Raw genomic sequence first — 24820 nt, forward strand, 5'->3', positions numbered from 1 at the left:
GTTCTTGATTTTATAAAGCTTTCTTCTTTGTTTTTTTTCTACTTCAATATTTTTGTCTCTCTTATTCCTTTCCTTGCCATCAAAAATGTTGTGCCTCATGTCCTTTGAACTTGCTAAGATAGATGGCCTTCTGTTTTAGGCTGTTGCACTGTTATGATTTTTATTGTTTCCCGTAAAACCTTTTCCTACACATGTTCTGTACAGAAGTCTAACTACTAGGCCTAAAACAAAATAAAAACTTTTATCACCAAAAGGCTGTAAAGAAATTAAAAAAAAAAAAAAAGCAGGAATATAGTCAGCCCCTGGTGGAAATTTGTGCCTATATGTTAAAAAAAAATCACTATCTTGCTATAGGGAGAAGATTTGTTCAGGTTTTTGAGTTTGTCCTTTCTCATCTGCAAAGATACTTCAGGCAACAGTTTGGCATCGAACTGAAGTGAAAGTTTCACAGCATGGGGAGAATGAGTGGTCAGTCAAAGGAGTCATTTTAACCTTTCAGGAACTTGTCTCCTGTCAGTTTCCAAAATGAACAACAACAAACGAGTAGCTTGAAGGAAGGTGAATAAAGGCAAAGGCCTTTTGGCTGTTGTTCAAGGTTATGCCCTCATGCTGTCTGTGGGACTGCTGAGAATCTGTATTGAGTGAGAAAAGAGCAAGCAGGAGCAATGGAGGCTGAATGAAGAGAGCCACCAAAGAGCTCAGTATGTGGTATGTGTGTCTTCGAAACTGACATCTCAGAAAGAACAATTAGTTATAGACACAATATTGATACAAGAAATATTTTGTAATGAAAGTAAATCTGTCCTGAGGCAGCCTCAGAGTTCCTGCTTGCACCAGGTTTGGGGGCGCTGAAATGAGGTGCTGATGGGTGGCCCTGAAAATTGGGCTGGTGGGAGGCCCCAAGAGGATGAGATGGTGAGAAGTCCTGAGGGGTGAGCTGGTGGGAGGCCATGAGGATGCACTGGCCAATGGCACTGAAGGGATGGGGCAGCTGGAGGCACCAGGGCACACGTGGTTTCAGAGCTCTTTGTGACATGAGACATGGCAACGCGTTACAGGGCTCTTTGTGACCCACCATGGTATGTGTGCTGGCAGTGACACGCCACAGTGCCAGAAGGACATGATGGAACAGCACGGTGTATGATGGGAGAGAGTGCTGCTGTGAGGATCCCTCGCACAGCCACCTCGTTCCTTGCTGACCTTGTGTTTTCCCAAGTTATTTCCCATCCCTGTGTCCTCAGAAACCCTGGAGGTCAGAGAGTGATTTGGCAGCAAGACCCCAGAGTACACCCAGGCAGGCCCTGGTGCTGCCCCTTCTCTCCCATTCCTGTATCAGAGTACCTTGAATCCAGACAGCGGGATGGCAGAGGGACCCTCCAGCATGCCCTTACTGGCCAGTGTGAAGAAAGAGAAGGAAGGTCCTTGGGCTGCCCCAGAATGGCCACCTCAAAGGATGGAGGAGTTGCAGCCACTGCAGGCAGGTGAGTAGCAGAGCTGGGACACAGGGCTAGTGGCTGCAGCCAGCATGGCCCCATCCCATCCTCTGTGGACATCCCCAGGGAAAGGGGGAAAGAGGGAATAGTCCTGACCCCCTGGCAGTTGTGCTCCATTCATTGGGCATCTGCGAGCCTGGGAAGCACAGGTCTGAGAAGGCTTCACTGTGTTCTCTAGCTTTTCCCACAGCCCCTCATCTCTACTTGGTCTTTGTCAGATCCAGTTGCAGTCCTAACAGAAGATCAGGAGGTCATCCTTAAGCGTTTCAACAATAGAATGCAGGTACTTGCTGCCATCTCTGCCTGGGCTAGGCATGCTCTTACTGTTTAGCTGAGCACCACCACTCAAACACTTGATGGGACAACCCTCTTTTCTTGACTCTTCTGCAGACCTTTTGGAAATTTGTGAAGTCCACTGAACGTGAAGAGATCGCCATCACAGCCATTGAGGGCATGACAAATTCTGATCGCTATAACAAAGAGGCTTGTGCTGCCATGTTGAATTTGCTTGTGCAGAGTGAGATCTCCAATCTGAAGCACGTAAGTAGCCTGAAGCCGAGGCTCAAGCCCCATGGGGATTCTGTGCCCCCTCAAATTGGGTCATCTGGACACCTGGACACCTTTTAGGCCAGCACAGTGGAATGGGAATGGAAGCAATTATCTGCAGAAGCTGAGGATGTGGCTCCCTCTGTCAGCATTCCAACTCTCCCCTATGTCTCCTCCAGGTGCCGACCATTGTGACATATATCCACTGGTGGCTCAAGAACAACACAGATGTGTCTGCTGAGCACAGACTTGATAAGAGCATTCTGGATCTGACCCAAGCACACCCCAAGGATGTGGTAGTGACCCTCCTGTGCTGTGCTCCATCATGTGGCAGGTATGGGACCCACCTGTGTTGGGGGCTCAGGGCTCACCAAACTTTATAGCCCATCATCCTGTAGAGGCTATCCCATGTGGGCTGACAGACTCATGGAGCGTTCCAGGACCCTTCTGGCTGCTCCATTTCTCAGTCTGGCATGTCAGACCCAGAGCATGCTGGCATGCTCCTCCCTGCCCCTCAAGGCACTCTCACTTGGCCAATGGCTGCCTGCAGGGACAGGCTTCCTGAATGCTGCTGCTGAGGGGCTGTAGGTAGAGGCAGAGCTGACAGCCAGCCTGGGCCCCTGTAGTTGCCCAGGCTATGGTGCTGTGGCTGAGACTCCACTGACAGAGAGCTCTGGCCCTGCAGAGCTGCTGTGTCCATGTGGAAGGTGATGGTCTCTTCAAGCAGGACTGCCGAGATGGTGCTGTCAGAGCTGCCCTGTGTGCTGGAGGACTGGCCGCTGTACCACACGTGCACCTCCAACGGGGAGGGCAAGGAAGTCTTTGCCCTGGCTGTGAGTTTCTGACCAGGCCTTTTCTTGCTTTTCTCTATTCATCTCTGTCGGCTCTCCATCCTCCCCAACTTCTGCATCTTCCTGCCTCAGGCACTGGGCTGGAAGCCTGGACTAGGGGCAGGTTTAGAGAGAGCCAGGCTGGCTGCTCCCCCAGCTGCTCTCTCAGACCAGAGCAATGCCTGAGCATGGTCTCTGAGTGTTTTGGTTTCTGCAGGCAACCAGGGCACTGTGGGAGATCATCCGGATGCCTTTGTCCCGACAGGCAGTGGTGGTGTTCCCCCGCCTCTTCGTGGCTCTGCTCGTCCAAGTCTTCTGCAGCACAGAGCAGATGCCAAAACCCATGAACTTCTTCTGGAGGAAATGCCGACAGAAACACCACCATCCCACCAACCCCAAGAGGTGCTCCATCCCAGTCCTTCTGTCCCTCCCATGCCCTGGGGCTGGGGCTAGGGCACCCAACATTACTTGAACTTTGCTCTGCACACAGATTTGCAGTGCTGACAGTGAAAGCACTGCTTTGCCGCCTGCAACACGAGGATGTGGTGTTGGCAGTTGAGTGTAAGAAGGGCTGGGACACTCTGCTCTGCCCTGAGACCCACCACTATGCAGTGGGTCTGCTGGCCAGGTGAGATCCTCTTTCTCCTTGTTGTGCCCATCATTTTCCTGCAGACAGGGAGCCCCACACAGTCCCTGTGGTCATGGTGAGAGGGTTATGTCACCAGCAGGGTTATGGCGCAGCAGAAAAAAATGTCTGGGAGAGGCAGGTGCATGGGAGCAGCCAACTTCAAAGGCATCAGCCCTCCCTCCTGTGGGGCTTGGACTGATGGCACAGAGCAGGGATTCTGTTTAAGCAGTCCCACCACGGGCAGCCTGCTGGAGCAGGGCAGATTGCACTGAGGGCCAGCTACAGAGCCTGGATGACTTCCCTAAGTACTTTCCAATGTCCTTCCCAAAAGGAGTCTGCTAGTGTTTGCCACTGCCTTTTTTTGGAGTACAGATGGTGGAGAAAGACTGGGCCTCTGTGAGTCAGCCTTGGGAGAGATTTGCCCACCCTGCTCAGGGTTGATGGTGTCTTCTTCCTCCTGGCAGGGAGATGTGCCATGTCTCCAAGCCCATGCGTGAAGGGATCGCACGCTACCTGGTCATGCTGCTCATCCAGGAGAAGTCACACTGGAAAGTCCCTGCCATGGCATTCCTTGTTGAGGTGAGCCTGATGGTGACTGTTGCCTCACCCGGCTGTCTCCTGCCACTCTGCCTTCTCGTAGCCATTGCTGTGGGGGGAGCCCAGTCGGTGTAGCTGGGGCAGAGGGGCTTTGTGCCCTTGATCCCTTGATGGTGGGGTGACACTTGTCTCCTGCCACCCTGGTACCAGCCCTCACTTCAGATATGGCTACTCAAGGTTGAGGAATCTGACGCCGCTAAGGGCAGGAGAGCACAGCAGAGTGGACAAGATAGCTGCACAGGGCAGGGAGCCCAGGGAAGCTCTGCAGAGTCACTGCTGCCTTTGGCTGGGCTGAGATGCTGCCCATGCCCCATGTCCTGTGTTGTGCTGGGTTTCTGCTAGCCAGGCACGCCATTATTGTGTGATGCAACCTGTGTCTTTCAGTTCCTGAACTACCTTGAAACAGAAAATTTGGTTGACACCATCCTGCAGCTCCTGATAAGTCATCTGCAGACTGACTGCAAAGAAATGCGTCTCCTGGTTCTCAGAGGCCTCCTTACACTCTGCAAGAGTCCCTTGAAGGTGAGAAGGGGGCCACTGGCTAAAGTTCTGCTGGCAGTGTAGGGCTGGGTAAGGAGTGCTGGCTAATGCAGTACCTTGGGCTTGGCTGGGCTTTGGGAGCTGTGGCAGATGCTCCCAACACTCCTGCCTCTCCATTCAACTTTCTGATTCCTTTGGGGGAGGACTTTGGTTTCTGGGCCCCAAGCCTGCAGCATGGGGCTGCACCACTGGAATAGTTTTGGTGGAGCAGCCTTCCATGGCTTCACAGCACAGCATTGTGTTCCCCACAGGTCAAAAGAATGCACAGCCTTACCGAAAGCCTCATGGAGCTATTGAAGGATACAGATGGGGAGCTAGTTGAGTTGACCCTCTCTGTGCTGAGCAAGGTGCTCCTGGACAAAGATGTTCCAATTGCCATTGCCATGGCTCTGCAGCTGGCTGAGACACTGGTGCTACTATTTGATCATGTAAGACTCTGTGCCCCCTACCATGGGGGCTGTGTGCTGCAGGATATTTTGTACCCTGCAGATTTTCAGGCCCATGCCCAGGTGGTCCTGGAGAAACTAGTGTTGAGGTCTTGCTCTCATCTTTTCCACAAGGATGCCACCCAAGTGAGACTGCTCTCCATTCGCCTCTTTGGAGACATGCTAGTCTATGTAGAGAAAGATGGAAAAAGGCACCTGAAGACATGTGTGCACCAAAGTCTCCTTCCACTGTTCTACCACCTGCATGATGAGAACCAGTGTGTGGCAGAGGTGAGTACTTTGAGATGCTGGTGTCCCCATGGGAGGTGGCCCAGCTGTCTCTAGCCTTGGTAACTCACAGACTGCAGCTTTTCAGCCTCCTCCTGGCCTCAGCTGCTGGGCTGCAGTACCATCTCCAGTTTCTGCTGCTCTGCAGACTTCTCTGGAAACCCTGCTTCAAGCAACGAAGTTCCTGAAGAAGAGGAAGTACAGGCAACTTCTGGAGAGGGAACAGCCATGGAGAGTCAGTGAGTGCCTGGTAAGGATAGCTCCAAAGCCCTAGACCCAGCTTGAAGAAGCCCTTTTCCCCCAACACCCAGAGTGTGGGGATGGCAGCTGTGCTCCTGTCCCTTGCTGCACCCATTGGCACCAGGCTCCACCTCACACACTGCCCCTTTTCCTCGGGCATGTGGCCCTGTGGATTCTTCTCCAGGCTCCTCTCAGCCCCAGGCCAAGGTGCCAATGGAGCCCTGGCCCAACTGTGCTTTGGCACCAGAGTGGCACCGAGGCAAACTGTGGAGTACCCAGCCCTGTGCTCCCTTCAAACCCCACACCAGCAGCTGCTGGTTGGGTGTCATGGAAGTCTGAGCAGGAGCAGGCAGTCCTGGGCACAGGGACCATCTGGTCAATGGGAAGAGGCTGTGCCAACCCTTCTGAACTTCCTCTTGTGCTCTCTCCAGCTGTCAGAGAACAGAAGGACAACAGAGGAGTACCGGCGTCAGTCCCTGACATACTTGGAGAGCCCACAGGAGTCCATGCGAGAGACGGCCATCAAGTTCATTGGTGAGCCACAACCCCTCCCCACGCTGCCACAGCTCAGCCCAGCCCTGGCTGCTGCACTGGAAGCAGGATTCATCTCCAAGTCCAAGTGCAGGGTCATGGTCCCTGCCACCCTCTCTCGCCCCTGGGGTGTCATGTTCTGGGAAGATCCCGGGCTCAGCCCTGCCAGGGGAGGAGTGTGTGTGGCCAGCTTGGCAGCACTGGGGCCATGGCAGGGTGTGTGTTCCCAGGGCTCGCTGGGCAGCATGTGAGGGCACAGCAGGATGAGTTCCAGAACATCTGTGATGGTGAGTGAGGGGTGGGGATGTCAATGGGGGCTGAGCAGGGAGGGGTAAAGAGCCTGGACAGGGAGTTGCAATCCCTGCCCTGGCTGTGAAGAGCTCTGCTCCCTGTTTGGGTAAGGGATGGAGCAGGAAGAGCAGAGATTTCAGGGGCATGTGAGGCATTTATGGCCAGCACCTTCCAGCTGATCCCACTGGGCCCTGCTCCCTCCTGGCTATGGGAAGAGCTGGGTGAGAGTCCCTGTCAGAAGAGCTCTGGGAGTTTTGCAGACCTGGGGTCTGATCTTGGTTTCATTCTTCTGTGTTCCAGCCCTCCTAGGAATGACAAATGACATCAGCCCCTCCATTGCAATGCTGGCTGAGCAAACACTGTACATCCTAAGAACTGCACCAAGACATCGGTTGCCCTTTAGATTCCAGCTTCTACAAGACAAGCTCCACAGCATATGGAGGAGATAGCTTTCTCTCTGGGTCAATAGCTGCCTCTCCTTCTCAAACTCTGGCCAGAGCTTATCGTGGGATCTTCATCTGCTTAAGGCTACCTAAGCCTTCTTGGAAGCCAAGTGCCTCCTGGCCTATTCTGACCCACAGATCAGCTTTCCTTCATCCTGCCATGGGAATATAAAAATTATGTTAACAAATGCAGAGGGCCATGAGTTTTTTATTTTGGTCCTTAGTATCCTGCAGGGCACTGGGGAAGAGGAGAAAAAGGGTCCTTGTGCAGGGAGTTACCCAGGCATGCAGCATGGTAGGACAAGTGGCCAGAAAGCCCTTGACCATTTGGTCAGCTTCAGCTGAGGCCCTAATGCTTCTGCCAGGGCTTATGAGCAGATCCCAGAGGTGTAGGGAATCCCTGAGAAATGTGTCCTTGGAGATGTCACGGATGGTCTACCAGTCATGAACCGCCATCTGTGTCCTGCCTGTGTGTTGCTGGCTGGATTTTTGGGGGGTCTGAGATGCCTCTTCAGCTGGCTCATGTGGAGCTCCTCCAGGGCTGCACCACTGCATGGTGGGTGGGCCAGACTTGGATGGTGGAGGGTGGTATCACTAAATAGTGGATTGTGGTATCACAAGGGACTAGATTGCAATGCAATGTCCCTCACTGCTTACATATGGGAGCCAGCAGAGTATGGGCAAGTTTGGCTCATGGCAGGACTCCTGCCAAGCAGGACTGCTAATGGGAGCAGCTCCTGGTCCTCAGCTCTGCACAGCCTGCTGCAACAAGCACATACGGCCACAGGGACATGCTGCAAGTGCCCTATTTGCCAGGACACTTGTAAGGATGTGGCTTCTGCTCTTTGTCAACACCAGTTCTACCTGGGCTGCATCCTATGGTGGGTTCAGAGAAATCAATTGTGCCCACTTTGCAGAAGAACAATAAAGGCTGTCAGGCTTTCTGAGCAGGGCAAGTAAGGCTATCTACACTTTGTCATCACCTCATCCAAAGAGTCATGAGAGAACACCAGCCTGGCAGGGATTGCTCCTGGACATCTGGCCAATAACAACCCCCACCACTCTGTGGTGCCTGCTCTCTCTTCTCCACAGGAGACATGTCCCCAGCTGAGCTGAGGGATACAGAGCCAGGGCTCATGGGTGACCTCTTGCCCAAGGTCTGGGCAGAACTTTTCAGAGGACAATGTCATCTGGACCCTGTCTGGCTCTGGTTATTCCAGAGGCTGAAAGGAATACACACCAGGACCACTGGTGGCTGGTGAAGAGTTCACAGAGCAGCATCCTGCACAACCTCTGTGCCTATGGCTCAGATGCTGAAATATTTGCACCATTACTGCAGCCTCTCCTGGATACATATACTGAACATCTAGTCCATGGACTCATCAATGTAATTATTGGCCAATGCAGCAAGGAGGCTCAGGGGATGCTGTGCTCTGATGCAGTAATGGATGAGAATAACAGCCTCATGGCAAGATCCAGCTCTAGTTCCAGCTCCAGCTTTAGCTCCAGCAGACAAACCCAGCACATTAGAGACCATCCTCTCCTGCAGCCAAACCCCACCTGTGCATGTTCCTGTAGGACAGGACCAGTCCCAGGAGGAGCCGGGGCAAGGCAGTTGCAGCCCCTCCACTCCCAACCAGGGCAGGAACCACTCACCTTGGGGGACCTGGCAGCCCAAAAAGAGGAGGGACACTAGACCCCAGGACTCTCCCAGTCCAGCAAGAGGTCACCCCACTGGCAGCACTAACAGGGCTCCTGCAACCCTTTAGTCAAATAAAAGGAAATAAATGTCTCCTTCCTTGACAGTCTCAGGACACAACTTTCTTCCCCTTCTCCTGGTGCCTCTCACAGCTTCCACACCTCACTGCTGACCAAGGGTCCTAGGATCCTCAGGGCTTCTGGAAATGCTTTGTCAGCTGTGATGATGGAAGAGCTTCTGAAAAAGCGCTGGGGTGATGCTTTCAGAGAAGTAGAGAGTGAAAGAAAGTGGACCAGACCTTCATCAACCTCGTAGCTAACGATATGTCAGAAGTGTTCACTATTTAAATAATAGACTTCACCAAAACATTTATTAAAAAAAAGGGATATGTAAAGAAATTAAATCCTCTGCAGTTGCTGGTTTTCTTCAGGCTCCATGGTTTATGCATACACTACCTTCATTTTGGCAGTATCATAGTTGCACTGCCTTGTTGGAGACTGACCACAAGCCCTCATATCTGAGGTGAGTGTTGGCTAAAATTATCTCCCCAGAAACATTTTCAGCTGCCCAAGTGTATTCACTGGCCTGTGACTGTCTGGCAACATCTGGTGGTGTGAACTTGTCAGCATTGTTTCACAGATTACTCCTGGCAAGGAACTGTGTGCAACAGGCACAGTATGATTACTTCGATCTCCCATAATTACTCAAATCAAAGGATGGTCAGGGCTTTAGGCAAAAAACACCATGACAGAATAGTTGCCAATATTCTCTGAACTACCCCTATGGCTTTGATTTTCTAACTGATTATGTTCAGTGTCTGGCCTTAAGAAATCAGTCTGAAAAAATTGACAACCCTGAACTTGCAAACTTGATCTTTCTGCTGCCTTTTATGCAGTATGTGCAAACAACTTCTCAATGTACCTGCAAAAAAATGTATTTGTTCTTTCTATACCTACCCTAAACCTGACTCTTCCCTCCCTTTATTTTGATTTGAGATAAAGCACTTTTTTTTTGCTGAACAGGGAATTAAGAACCAACTGCAAATACAGGCTATAGGTGTGAACCTCTACTGCAAGCAGAGTTGTAGTTTGGAATTAAAGGCCAAAAGGGGTGCCCTGGGAAATGTGAATGTTTAGTGCTGACACAACAGCCTTCTGCAATGCCCTACCAACCCATGGTCCACGTTGCTATAAACTCTGTATCTTGTGTTACAAAGAGTGTGGAAGAGGTGACTGTTAGCACAAAAAAAAAAAAAAAAGCACCGAATCTTAATTAAATCTTAATTTTGTTAATATGGTGAACTATGAATCTCTAATACTACAGACCTCATAGAAGCAAGTATTCACATTTCCACTTAATTCATGTTGGTGTTTGTACCTTGAAATCAACAAGTCCGTATGAATCCACTTATCAGTAAGAGTGAATTTGTTCTATGAGCCAATTAAAAAGACCTCATTCTCTGATAAATGCAGGAGAAGTTTGCAAGGTCAGCAGTCCCTTGATTGCCTTTTCATTTTTCCTTTAGAGGCCATTTTACAGGAAAGGTTTTACAGAGTAATCAATTTGGATGTAATTAAAATGCCAGTAACATTTCATGTACCTGTTTCTGTAGCAAGGCAAAGCCATAAGACTGCACAGCATTTTAAAAGATATTTTTAATATCTTTTTAAATCAAGGGCCTGGTTTCCAGATGTGCTAAAAACTGGTCAGAAGTAGAACTTACCCATGGGAGCAGATGGAGGCTTACCACTTTTAGAAAGCAACTCCTAAAGGCTTGGAGATCAGATTCATGGGATCCTTGGCAGCCAATAAACACTGGATATCTCCGTGTGCACATAAAGGAATAAATACCTTAGAGGCATTCACAGGTCAAAATATCCATGGACTGGCCCATGGGCTGAGATTTTCAAGGGTAGATGTCCAAGCTGTGTAACTTTAGACATCATAATTTTTCTCTTCATTCTTTCTTTGTTTGGGGGTTTTGGTCTTGGTTTTTTTGTTTTGTTTTGTTTTGTTTGTGGAAGCCAGAAATGCTTTGATTAAACACAAGATATTCACCAGAGAGTGGGTTCTCTTGGCTTCTGGCTTTGCCTTTTTCTCCTTTGCAAATGTTACCACTGACAGCTTTAATTTTTTTTTTATCATTAAAAATGTGAGCTGGCCCAAACTATGGCACCTCCGAGGTCTCAGCAGAAAGCCAGCATCTCCAAGACAATTGTTTGTTTACAATTGCATTTAAGGTGCTTCTGTTTTAGCCATTATTTTAAAATGCATTTTGGAAAAACCCTGAACATATATGCTGTTTTTTTAGATTGTGTCATTTTTGTCATGGATTTTGCCTTTATTTCCAAACCAAAGTAGGAAAAAAAATAATAGCATCTTCCACTGAAATTTTCGCTCTGCAGAGCAACTTGCAGTCTTTAAAGTCAATAATATTCTATTTTTCTAATCTCATGGATAGATTTGTTGGTTCAATTCCTTTCCTCAGCCTGAGCTCATGTAATCACTATCACCTTGCAGCCATGGTGAGAAACACGTATATAACATTATTATTTCTGTTTTGTCAGCCACCTGATTATCTAGCAATATCCTTAGATGTCTTTTACTAGGGATAAATCCAACTGAATCACACTTCATTCCTGTGACAGTGACAGTAATATTGCACAAAAGCCTCACATTGTTCCTACTGCTTTTCCTGGTGGTTGTACAGATTTTTAGCTCAGTTATCAAGTCCATTTCTAATGTATTTCAGCTTTCTATCCACTGACAGCTCTCTTCCATTTGAGAAATATTCAGACAAATATATTTTTTCTATGAAAAGAAATCTCTATTGATTGGGTGGTTTCAGGGATATTATAAACACTACTTAGTTCTTAAATATGCATAGAAGGCACAAGTTATTTTCTCATGGCTTCCTTTGCCTTCTTTTCTATAGTAATCTCTGTGATTATTTTATAGGAATTTTGATTCCTTATTTTAAGCAGGGTTTGTGCTAATATATCTGCTGGTCCACACTCATTTTGATTTCTGCTTGTCCTACCAAGAAGTTCAGCACTCTTAGGAGGCCACAGTTTTTTCTGGCATTAAGTTCTGGAGAGAGCATGCTAGTGGGAAAAATGGATGTGAGAAGATACAGGTAAGTATGACATTCTCCCTCTCCACCAACAGACTTGAGAAAAGAGACAACTTTGACAGAGTTCCACCTCAACCTGTTAAGTTTTCATGCTTTTAATTGTGTATTTGTCAGGGAATTGTATTTTTTTCCTTCTTAGTTCTCAACAGACTTTTCATATTTAAAAGAGGTTTTTATACTGTCCAAGAAGGTGTGTGGGTCTAGCCATAGATATCAAGATTTTCTATTCCTTCAGCTTATTACAGGTGGCAGGAGCCTTTGTTGCATTAATGAAATGTAAACTGAGAGATGGAACAAGTAATAGGAAAACAGCCAAAGCTATATAAACTAGTATTTCTGCGCCTGCCTGGCACAGAAATCCTTAAGTGTTAGTTTGTGAGATTCTTTTCCTTTGGGAAGAGAAGCTGTCTGGTCTAGATCTTTGCCACTTGTAGCTCTAGGTGGTGGTTGGATAAATAAACTTCAGAAAAGCAGGATGATGGTCAAAATTTAAAGTATATTCCAATGTTTTAAATTTTTACCACAAAAGTACATGGTTTTCTGTCTGCCACTGATGATAAGCTACCTGTGAAAGTAGACCCTGAGTTTTCAGGTTGATTTTTAGTGCAGTTATCCCAGAGACTGACTAGAGACTACAGCACATGTGTATCTTACAAAAGACCCAGAATGGATGTGAATGAAGGGGTTCTCCTCACAAGATTTTGGATCTGACAAGAGGAAATATCAAACTTCACTGAAGTGAAAGGAAACTTGATCTCTAATCTGAAGTATTTGACACTAAGTTAGTTTAAAGGTCTTGTATGAGAATCAAGGGTTCCTCTTCATGTGGCAATTCAGAGCCAAAACCATTTTTTTTTGGGGGGGGGGGGTTCATTATCAAGTGAACAAGTATTTTGACTAGGGATCTAAACATATTCAGATTTTATTTTACAACATCACAGAGAACTGAGTATCTCCAAATCAGAAGCATAGGCCTAGAACCAGAAAAGCTGTAGATGCAGTTTTAATTAAGGGTGAATATCATGCAGCACCATGGACTTGTATGAGGCTGAGTTGCATAGCAGTCCACTGATTCTTTTCTCATGGATCATGGAGGCTTTATTCTGCTCCCTGTGTCTGTCTTCCAGCTCACAGAGGGCAGGTACCTGGAAAACAACTGCTCTTGTTATTAAAGACTGAAACAAGGAAGGTGATTGCTCATTTTTAGTCACTGTTTCCCCCCACATCCAACAAAAGATGGAGATTATTCTCCTTGGCCCTCCTTTTATTGTGGATGTATTTGTAGAAACACCTTTTGTTGTCTTTTACATCAGTGATCAGATTAAGTTCTAGCTAGACTTTGCACTTCTAACTTTCTCTCTGCATGACCTCACAACACTCTTGCAATCCTTCTGAGCTGCCTGGACCTTTTTTCCAGAGGTGATAAACTGTCTTTTTTCTCCCTGAGTTCCAGACAAACATGTATGCTTAGCTAGGCCAGTCTTCTTCCCTACCAGTTCATCTTTTGGCACATGGGGATGGCCTGCCCCTGTACCTTTAAGATTTCCTCCTTAAAGCACATCAGTGTTCCTGGACTCCTTTGCCTTTCAGGATGGTCTCCCAAGGGATTCTGTCAACCAGTCTCCTAAACAGGCCAAAGTCTGCCCTCCAGAAATCCAAGGTGGCAGTTCTCCTGAACCCCCTGATTACTTGTCCAAGAATAAAAAACTTGTAATTTCATGATCTCTGAGCCAAAGATACTGTCCAAATCTCTCACCACCCACCAGTCTTTATCTGTTCACAAACAGCAGCTCCAGCAAGCACCTTCCCTTGTTAGCTTACTCATCAGCTGTGTCAGGAAATTCTCTGTCACACAGAGAAACTTCAGGGGCTTCTTTGCCTGTTTCCTCTTTGCTGTGTTTTGTTTCCAGCACACATCTTGTCACTCAAGTCCCCCATGAGAGCAAGGGCCAGCTATCATGAGACTTCTTCCAGCTGCTATAGAATATTTCATTTGTATCTTCAGCCTGATTGGATGGTCTATAACACACTCCCACCAGAATATCTGCCTTATAAATTCTTCTCCAAGCAACCCTAAAGGCATTATAATTGATCAATTTATTAACTATCTTATGCTTATGCAAATGTATATTCAATTGCATATTACTGGAAATTAGGAAGGTTCTTAAACAACCATGATATTGAAACAAATTAATTAACGCTCTTCTGTCACTAAGCTTTAACACCAGACACTTGAGGCCAACTGCAGGTTTTACATTTATTCTCTTTTGGAATCCTGAACTGTGGTGCTGTGACCATCCACTGTCCCTCTTGCAGTGTTTTCTGAGATGGTTTTATCCCAAATGCCTGTTGCCTGAATAGCAAGGTCTGTGCCATTAGCAACTGAGATCATTTAGCCAGTGTCCCCATTCAAACATGCAGTAGTATTTGCTTTGTATTAATCTCTAAAGGACAAGTCTAATTGGAATGCCCATACACATTAGTGTGACATGGGCAGAGGTCTATAAAGTTATTGAACAAGGTCAGCAGCAGGAATAGCTGCTCATTAATGCCATGTCAGAGCCATGACTTCAGACATGGTTTACAGCAAACACTGGCTACTCTTATGAGGCAGAAACTGAAAATCACACAGGAATGTTTCATCACTGTCTATTCTTTTCCTTCCTCACACACATTATCGAATGTTCTTCAGCTTGAATAATCCTTTTGAATGTGCAACAGTTAACAACAAATTGAGTTAGATTTTGGAAATAAGGATTTCTTCATGTCTGCCCCAACAGCCCACCAAAGGGGCATGTTTATGGCTAATTGCTGTGTTTACATATTGCTTTGTTTCTGAGTAAGGCACGTCTATAATATATTATAGAATGCACAAATGCCTTATTTTCTTCCAGTGAGTATACGCTGTTGATGAGATTGCCTTATATAAAGTTCAACATTTGAAATGTGCATACCTTTCCTTAAAATAGTAATGTGAAACAATATGAAGTGGGAGGGATAGGAGTTACCGAGGAGATGGTAAGGAGGTGGCTTCAGATTTTTCAAATATTTATTAATAGGCTCTTTTGTGGCATCCACTACCATAGTAACAGAATAGCTCATGCAGTCATGCCCTCATTCTTCATTTTCTGAAGATAAACAGATGGGAACTGAGACACACAGATGCAAAGACTACAAACCCAATGTCAGAATGGGATTTGTTCAGCAGACATGGTACTAAAATCTAGATTTATGGAGTCCTATCCACTGTTTTAACCCAAATTATTTTATCTTTTTACAGTAACATGAAATAATTCAATAATTATCCAGCAAATAATATTTTTAATTTCGTGTTTGTGTGTTTTCCTAGTTATCTTGGTTTATCTAAATCAGGTAAAAAAAATATACTTCCTCTGTAATTTGAAATATTTGGTGAGAACATTATAAAAAAGATTGTCTTCAAGTACTAGATGAAGATTTCAGTGGGAGATTATGGAACTTGAACCACATACATCTAGAAAGGAAGTGTCACAAGAAGTTCTATCTTTATGTGATGATGAGTGCCCTTTGTTAAAAGCACCGTACCTGATTCAGCTGAAGATTGGAATGTCAAAAAATGACCTACAATCAAAAAAGAACAGGTGCAGTGTCAGTGAACTCAGGGATCCCTTATCTTCTTCCCACAGTTAGATTTTCTTAGGATTAAACCCTCCTGGAAAAGCTGTGAATTGTGTTGTGCTGTTAAGTGTGAGAGGCTTCAGCATCCACTACCTTCATTTGCACAATGGTTTAGCATGGGCCAGAGGATGATGTTCCCTCTCAACATGGGCAGAGTGAGGTTAATTCAGGGCACAGCAACTAGATGTGCTCTAGCACTGACAAGGGAAGCTCCAAATCACCATTCCAGGGACACTTCAGCTCTGCTGATGGAACCTTTAATCCCAGTGTAGCTCCTGCTTATTCCTGAAGGATTTCAATGCCAGAGTGCACTGGCACTACATATTCATCTCAAAAGGAGAATTTCTAATTGAATTTGTTTGAAAATCAGTGAAATACTTGACTTTGGGGAGTCACAAGCATCTACATTTGCCAGACACAGCATTAGGACTTCTTGACTAAGTCTTTTCCACCCAAAGTGAAACATTTATTTGGAATTCTCTGAATGTTTCAAAGTTGCAACAAAATCCCTTTTTCTTCCAGATAAAGCATATTTGTGAGGAAACTATGTTTTCTGGCATAAAGAACACTGATGAAAACCACAATCTGTCTTGGCATATTTTTGGGCTTCTAAAGTGTGAATTCTGGAGCTGGAGGTTGGGGTTTCATGAGCCTTTGCCCTCACAGATGTAATTTCTTATGAGAGCCAGTAGAAGAGAGCAGCAGACAGGTCAGTACTGCTGCAGAGCTGAGCTTTTCATTGTGTGGCTCTTTCAGCTCTTGTCCTGCCCCTTGCTTTTACTAGGGCAGGTGCCTCCCATGTTGCTCCCTGCCTCCTGTCCTGCATCTTGCCTAGCTGAGGCTGTTCACCAGCTGAGCTTCCTCCCTTCTCCTAGGAGCAATTCTTGCCACCTCAGGCTCTTGTGGGCTGAGTTGTGGCTGCAGGTGGCTCAGAAGCATCACTCAAGGTGACCACTGAGCCTCTTGTTTGGAAGAACATCAGAAAAAAAAAAAGGTGATTTACTCAATGTTATTACCTTTTCTTTCCCTTTTCAACTACCTTTACTATTTTTCCCTTCTCTCCAACAAAAGGATCACCCTGTAATCACACCTGCAAGATCCATATATATTATTATTGTCCATACAGTGCTTTTGATATTACTTCTTCCTCTCCGTAATTTAATGCACCTTTCCTTTTCTTCCCACCTTCCTTTTATATCACTGCTTTCTACATGAATGCATAGATCTTTTTATCCTCACTGATTAAATGAACTCCAATTGGTTGTACTTTCAGGTTGTGCCTTTCTTCTGACAGTGTATCAGCAAACTGTACATGTTTCACTCATGCCTTGAGCAAAAATTGTGTTGGGCACTACTGGAGTTTTCCTCTTTGCTGCGAGGAAGGTCACATCAATCATTCACTCAGCTTCTCTGGAAGCATCACCATGAAGCTTTTTCAGATCTTTTACCGATGTTGCTGCATCAGCATTTCCTGCAGCCCTGGGTCTCCTGAAGGCCCTTGGCCGAGGTTGAGGTATGAGATCAAGGAAAGGCACCAAGAGAAGGCAGAGAAAGCCATTTCTGAATACTGTATCAGGAAAAGAGGCATTTATTTATTTTTTCTGTGAAGATTTGTTCCAGCCCTGTTTGTGCTTCTACTGACGCCTCTTCTTGCTGGGCTGGGGTGTGGCCAGGGGTCCAAGGACCCTCTTCTTTGGGGGACACCTGAGCCTCCAAGGCAAGTGGTTCCTGTCCTGTCCTGAAGTAGAGGGGCTGCTGTTGCTGTCCTGAGCAGTGGGGCCTTTGGCCACTTCCTGCCCTGGCTCTTCCTGTGGCTGGATCTGCTCTGCATGAATGGGCAAACTGGAGATGGAGGTGGCTTCAGGGTTGTCATCCTCATCCCTGACAGTGTGGGAGTGCAGCAGCTTCCTTGCCCTTTCACTGCACCAGCGCTCAATGAGCTTGACAATGCTGTGGACCAGTGGTTCTGTGTGCTCCTGGAGGAAATGCTGCAACTTCCTGATCAAGACTTTTGTGACTGGACCGTGCACACAGAGGCCATTCAGGATACTGCTTTCTGCACTCTCTACCAGCCACCACTGGTCCCAGTATATTCCCACCAGCCTCTGGTGCAGCCAGGGCAGCACAGGGTCCAGGAGATGCTGTTGTTGACGGAAAAGTCCTGCCCAGACCTCAGGCAGGAGGCCACCCACAGTCACTGGGTGATGGGTGGTGTTTTCAGCCATGGTGCTGGCAGCAGTCTCTGCCTGGCTGCTGGCCTCTGGCAGCCCTTCCAGATTGGTCTCCCTGTCCATGTCAGTATGTTGGGGAGAGCAGAGGACCAGGCACTACTCCCACTTGTGGATGTGCTTGGCAGTATTCCCGGGCTGAGTCAGTCTGACCCAAGCTCTGGTGGTGGCTGAATAAGCAGTGAGAGACGTGATGTTACAATCCACCTCCTGGGTCTGTCACAATCTACTATTTGGTAACATCACTCTCTGACACCCAGTGATGTCACAATTGAATGTGCGATTGGAAACATATAAAATAAAAACACAATATATTATAGAAGATGTGTAGCACAATCTATCCCCTGGTGATGTCACAAAAGACATCAAGACCTTGACTGTCACTTCAGCCCCCTCAGTTGCCCTTGCATTTCACTTTCTCTGCTACAGTCTCCCACCAAAATAAATACCTCAGTCCTAATCACTGTTTTCTCCATTGCTTCCACCTTGGTTACCTCTGGCCCCAGGTATGGGATTTTGGACAGCGTTACTTAGGCAATATCAAACTTGAAGTTGCAGCCTTAGCTATGCTGGTGCTCTGCTCTCTCAGGACTCTCCTTACCAACATGTCTCTAGTGTGGTTCTCCAGGTTATCTGTTCATGTTAGCCATCACTCAGGCAACTTTCCTTCATGAGTTGTGAAATTCAGCTATTCCTCACAGTGCCATCTGGAACTTTTCCTGACTTCCTGCACCACCCTGTGCAGCAATTTCTGATGTTTGGCAATGGACCTGTCTGCAACCGTGAATCCATTAATACAGATCTGACAGTTTGACTTTAAATGATGGTGTTGTCCTTGACACTCTGGTTACAAAATCCCTAAATGTTCTAGAATAGGTAGCAGAGAGAAATGATAATAAAAATGTAGGTATAAATTTCCAAATCCATGATTGAACGGCACATGCTCATAAAATGCTTTTACAGATATCACAAAAGCACAGGTTTTTAAGAGATGATCATGTCCTTTTAATGCTTCTCTTACAGGGGTGTGACATCCAGGTTGATGTACTGTCTGGTGGGTTGTTGAAAACTGACTTTTATTAGTGGCTCAGAAAATAGGACCACAGTAAGTCTTGTATTACTGCACATGAAACTCAGGCAGCAGGAAGAAAGGCTCTTTTTATGAGCACATCCTTAAATCTTAGATTAAGAATTGAAATGATTAAAAAATAAGAAAAAAATGGGGTTTGTACTTTCGAAGAAATGTGCTTCATGATTTGTGTTTGCAATATTTATAAAGGAAAGCACAGTGACTCTATCAAATGAAGGACATACAGTTAAATCACTTATATTATGCTTCTCATGGCATGATTGATTAGTGAATTACATTCGTTTTCCTTGCATTTACAGGCTTGGACAGATGGTGAAGGCTTAGTTATAGGGAATGGGTCCATGACTATAACTTTCTTTGTGCCAGGATGGCTTCCTTGGATGCAGGTTTGCTGTCTGAATTGTGCTGGCAAAGTCTGAAACACTGCAGGTTTTGCATAGAGCTCAGATGGACACTTGAACATGATCCAAGGGTAGCTTACTTGTTTGACTTGTATCTGCCACAATTTAAAATAGGCAGTAAGGTCTGGTTAATAGGGTTACTGGCTTTACTCGTGAGGTTGGATTCCAATCCAAACTGTTCTTATTTCCTTTTCCCATCTACATGCAAATATTTGTTTTGCTGGCAAAATTTCTACCAGTCATTAAGGTGAGTAGAATGAATGTCGTTGTATTTCTGGAGCTCAGTCTCAGTTTTTCTCCATGTGTGTCTTGAAAACAGATATACATGAAATGTGAAGAATGAGGCTACAGGACAGAAGCCAGATACACATTTGCAGATCTGAAATTGGATTAATGAGTGATCAGCCTTGATAGGAAGCTTGGACTACCAATCAATTTACAAAATTACAATCCAATAACAACCTTAATAAACATATAAAGTATTTTACAACATTCTAATTTGCATAGCTGTCTTCTATCTTTGTAAAATTTTCATGACAAAAGCACATTCAGTGGCACAGCAAATGTAATGCCACATACATGAGAGTCAATGGCAAACATCACAAATCAATAGAAAGCAGTTAAAGTCAGGCACCCACCCTGCCAGAACTGGGTGTAAGTGAGCTGTTGGAGCTTTTACTGCCTAGGAACACATGCAGGCATACACTGTTGGATTCTGTCTTGCAGCTGAAGCAAAGAGTGTCTTGAGATGTCATTATGCTATTTGTGCTTGTCACTCATTCAAACAATATATTAAAATGGAGATTAACTGTTAATTGTGCAAGAACTAGCAATCAAGCTATGAACATCATTTATTGTACATTCTGTTGAACAGAGCAAGCTCACCAGGGTGATCTGCTTTTGTCCTGACATGATCCTAGAGACCAACACGTAGATGAATGTTCAGCTGGGACATGTTAGCTAGGAGACAGTTCAGCACAACTTTATGGGACTTGTAGTCATATGTACAAGAACTCCTCTTGTTGTCCCACGATCCAAAGGAGGCAGCCCAGTCTGTGACTGTGTTTGTGTTATTTTCACCAGAGTAACTGAGGAGAAATTTATTGATAAGCCAGTTCTAATTTAGATGTCCTCCACTCCTATTGCATATTTCATGAAAGATTTATCTCTTGAGGTAACTTTCTCTCTACTTTGTAGAAAAAGTTGTGAGACAGTTATTACAATGTGCAAATCTTCGTTCTGTGCAGGGTCAAGAAGGATAACAGCACTCTGACATGCATTTGCAGTTGAATATCTTTTGAACTGAGTCCTCCCTTGATTTATTTTTGGTCAAAGGACATTTCACCTCCAGATCAACACATTGGAGTAAGAGATCTTCAGCAAGACAAGGAGTGTAGGAATCTGGGTTTTCAATGACTTTTTTTTCAACTAACTTAATTCTTGTAAACAGCTACCAGAACAGGAACATGTGCTTGTAGAAAGACCTGGTAGAGCTGTGTTACATTAGTATGTACATGTTATTCACACAGCCATTTCTGACAATCTCTTGAAGCAACTGAATATTTGTAAATACATGGCTGAGCAGACACGGGATGCTGCTGTTAACAGAATGCTGTTCACTTCAATAGGATTTGGATCTGGTCTCAAAATAAGTAAGTTTTTACAAGCTTGATTTATATTTTGAGGAATCTGAACTGATCCAAATAACACTGTGCAAACAGCTGACATCTTTAGCAGCAGCATGTGGTTCAAGCAGGTCTATTTGAGATTTTCAGACTGGCTCATCTGTTTTCCACATGATGCTCTGTGAGAAAGAATAAAAGGCAACTCACCATGGTAGAATATCCTTGTCCTTGCTGTGACTAGGGATTCAGCATTAAAGTGCTTCAGGTTTTGTCAGGAATGGTTGGTATGGTTTAAGAGGGCACAAAATGCTATATAAGGGATTGTAAATGATGGTAGAAATTATGCACCCCTTCCTCATACTGAAAGGGCAGTTATTTCACCACTGCATCTGGCACCACTGGCCATCTGAGTGGCAGACTCACCAAGGAGGATGATGATGGAGGGCTAGACCTCTGCTGATTTGCATCAGTGAAAGGACAGTGGTGCCTGAGAATGAAAAATCATGCATTGCTATAAGCTGGTCCCTGCACGCTTGGATTTTGAGGCACATACATTGTTCAAGTCCTTTTACAGAATATTTTGTACCTATGGAAAGCAGCTAATGTGTCACTAGGGCTTTCAGTTTGAAATATTTTTCACACTTTGAATTCAGTATTACAGGAAATAGGGAGCAGTGTCATTCTTCTTATACAATATGGAGAACCAGTTAATTTCTTTGAGTCAGTTTTTGAGTCATAATATTAGAAATGTTTTTGTCTTTCTTTTTTCTCCTGGCTGTATAGCTAATATAAAACTATAGATTGAATAATAACAAATATTGGCTATTTTCTTGGTCAATTAAATGCATAACCACTGATGCTTGGTGTATATAGGAAAAATGTGTTTAATATGTTCTGTCACAGATTTTAATGTAATCCAAAGTTGGGAAGATATTTTCCCCAAACCAAAGGTACACAGTTCCCACAAGCAGTCAAAGAGGCATTTCTATTAACTGAATACTCATCAATCTGGCTCACTTGGTGCAATGAAGTCCTGAACACAAAAGTGACTTTACAGTTTTAGCCTGTATTTGTAGTTTCATATACAGGCCAAGGCAGGTTGAGAGAAATCCAAAGCAAGAATGACTTAACAACATTCATCCTGTGAAATGGAGAGGAAAAAAGTGTTTAATTCCTGAAACTGTTTTTCTCACTCGAAGACTCTAGATCTAGATTTTAATCTCATTTCTAGCTCAGAAAAATAAGAAGTTCAAATCTTGCATCAGAATTCAAGGGTCCTGTTGTTTTGTGTTGCAGAATGTAAAACTTTGTAGCCCAGGGAATATATTTTTGTCATACTGGTAACAGGGCATAGGTTTTTCACTAAGCTTAAAATGCAGACCTTGGGATTCCTCAGGCTTTCTCTTGACTTATGTTGCCTGTCTGGTACTTGCTTTCAGTCTGTTTGGTTGAAACAGAAATTGATCAACAATCAGTTGACTATTGCCTCATTTGGTTTAGCTTTTGCTTAGCTGTGCAAAGTTGTGTAGTGTAAGTCCTGCTGTTGCATATCTCTGCAACAAGGGATAATACTAAACAGGTTGCTTTCACTTTAGCTATGTGGTAACAGTCTATCCACTGATTAAATGGCAATCTTTAATTAGTGGAACGATTAATTACTGACTTTGCATATTATGTGTGTTTCCCTCTCTCCCACGAAGTGATAAAAATTTAGAGAAATAAATTAGTCGAACATGTCAACAGACTAAATTGTAATTTGGGCACAACAAATAGGTTTCAGGTGGAGAGATGCTTGTCTGAATCTGTGTGTTAGATGCTTTTATAAAGTTTGATAACTTTGTTTGTAGCCAATGCTCCTGAGGAATTTTCCCTTCAGGAATTATGTTACCAGTTAATTCATGAAGCAGACAGTTTCATACAAAATGGCAAGAACAACAACAAAACCGACAAAAAAGCTCAACTCTCAGTTGCTGAAGACAAAGCCATGGAAGGGAATGAAATGTCTCCCTCTGCTTGCAGGTTCCTCTGATCCTCAAAAACTGTTCATCAGGGATGGGAGAAAGCCCAACACTACTTCCCTCATAATCCAGGCTGAGGCTCAAGCACCTGCTGAAGCAGGATGCCTCAAAAGTCCTAAAGCACCACTTATATTAAATCAAGCTCAGCATGAACCACCTCCAAAGCCTGCAATGTTGTAACTAGCACAATGAAGTCTGAATCCTAAGTGAGTAGTTGCCAAAGCCTCAACTAACTCTTAGGCATGGCATGAAGCTGGCCAAAGCATAGTGTATTTGTACCTCTATAATGACCACACTGTCTGTTCAGGTTGCTCTTATGGACATAAATAAAAGTTAATTATTTATGCTAAAGTGGCAGTTGATCTTGGCTGGCTGCCAGTGGCCCACCAAGCTGCTCTCTCACTCCCCCTGTTCAGCAGGATGGGTGAGAAAATAAAAAAGTCTGAAGGTATAGGGACAGAGAGGAAAAAAAAAATATTCTCTACTTCCCATCAGCAGGTGGTATTCAGTCAATTCCTGTACCTCAATATATGTAGAAGTTGCTTCAGAAAACAGACAGCTTAATACTAAGTGCCCCTCCTCCCTAGTATCTCCGGTAGGGTCTGTTCTTAAATGTGAATACACATCTAAAATGACTGGAGGCACACATGAAAGGGGGTAAAATTTACTATATCTATTTTTTTTCTTTTTCCTGATATCTTTGCACAGTAGGAGAATTCAGTGATATGCAACAAAACACTACTGGGAATTTTTTGAGCAACAGCCAACTGCACTTTCAAAGGAATGAAAATGAATTTTTTGTCCCCCAGAGAAAGCTGCTACAACAAACTTGACATCACACTGTTCTTTTAAAAAAAAAACTAATCAAAGGCTTACAATCAATTGTGTGCCCTGTGGGAGAACACCACAGAAAAGACATAAAAGGGGCATTTTCTTTCAAGAGGAAGAAGCAAAAGCAACGAGTCTAAACAGTAAAACCAGAAGGTTGTGGTATTTGTGAGATGAGAGGAGGTAGCTCTTTTCAGCACTCCCCTGGCAGAAAATCCCTGAACAAAATCTGATGGTAGATAAAAAATGTGATGTTGCAGTTTAATGCCCATTGAGGGGAAATGCTCAATGCTACAACTGTGTAAATTTGCCATCCCATGGCAATTCAGGGTGATCCTGCTAAGGATGGAGTTATCTGCCACTCAAGGCTCAGAGCTCCCAGCAAGGTCTCTATAAAGAGAATGTATGAAAAGATGCTGAGAATCCTTATGATACTTACAGAAGGAATTGTTTCAGGAATTTTTTAAAAATATACCACATTCTTTTTAGACCAAGTAATTGTGAACAGCCTAGGACTTAAAAAAATGCTCCACAATACGTAGGTATATTTCAGTGAAATCAGAGTAAATAGCTAAGCATTGTGTCACTATACAGCACGCAAGACATTTTACTTCTCGAAGAAGAAGAACCTGAATACTCTAGGGAACCCTAAGGAACATAAAAAATTCAGTTGAACAAACACACAATTCATTTCACTGGTTGTTTAATGAAGCAAGTCAAAGGAGTTAGGCAAATATAGTAACAGTTGACTCTGACAACATGGATCCAGCTATAAATGCAGAACTGCTATAAGTGTTCTTATGCAGGATTTGGATTTAAAACTTGGACAAAAAGAATAAATAGGCCCAAACCAGCAATGCATTTAAACCAGTACACCATTTGAAATGAATGTGAGAATCTCAGATATTTAAAATTGTTTTTCAAGATAATCTATCTACGTCTATCAGTGGGATATAGCATCTGGATCCCAATTAAAGTCAAAACTGTGTATGTGGCTGTTGCCTTTGTGCTTTCATCTTATCACCTTATCACTGATGCCAAAAGAGGAATAACTGAGTCCTGGCTTACCATAATTTGCTAACTCTTAAATAGGTATCAGTAGTCAGTAAAAAAGATGATTTTGCTTGCTTTTTAAAATTTACTTTTGGTCCTAAAGCTACCAATCCACAAACTCAATTTTCCACATGAAATTCAAGCCAGGTTAATTTTTTCTCTTACAAAGACAGCAATAAAGAACCTGTGATTTGTGTTCTGCTGAATGTGTAAGTGATTGTGAGCAAGGACAGCAT

The 24820-nt window shown here is 44.6% G+C and overlaps 1 protein-coding gene across 1 annotated transcript; it reads left to right on the plus strand.

Annotated features, from left to right (window-relative positions):
• The first annotated feature begins 1360 nt into the window (after positions 1-1360).
• LOC139685050 (maestro heat-like repeat-containing protein family member 7) lies at positions 1361-6858 on the plus strand. The gene is made up of 13 exons (XM_071581567.1): positions 1361-1481; positions 1712-1776; positions 1884-2033; positions 2219-2335; positions 3087-3271; positions 3360-3497; positions 3962-4076; positions 4479-4616; positions 4886-5062; positions 5195-5350; positions 5496-5597; positions 6019-6121; positions 6710-6858. Exons 1-13 carry the CDS (start codon positions 1361-1363, stop codon positions 6856-6858), a joined length of 1716 nt encoding a protein of 571 aa, XP_071437668.1.
• The last annotated feature ends 17962 nt before the right edge of the window (positions 6859-24820 follow it).

Source organism: Pithys albifrons, chromosome Z (genome assembly GCF_047495875.1).
Source record: "Pithys albifrons albifrons isolate INPA30051 chromosome Z, PitAlb_v1, whole genome shotgun sequence".
NCBI classification, from domain to species: Eukaryota; Metazoa; Chordata; class Aves; order Passeriformes; family Thamnophilidae; genus Pithys; species Pithys albifrons.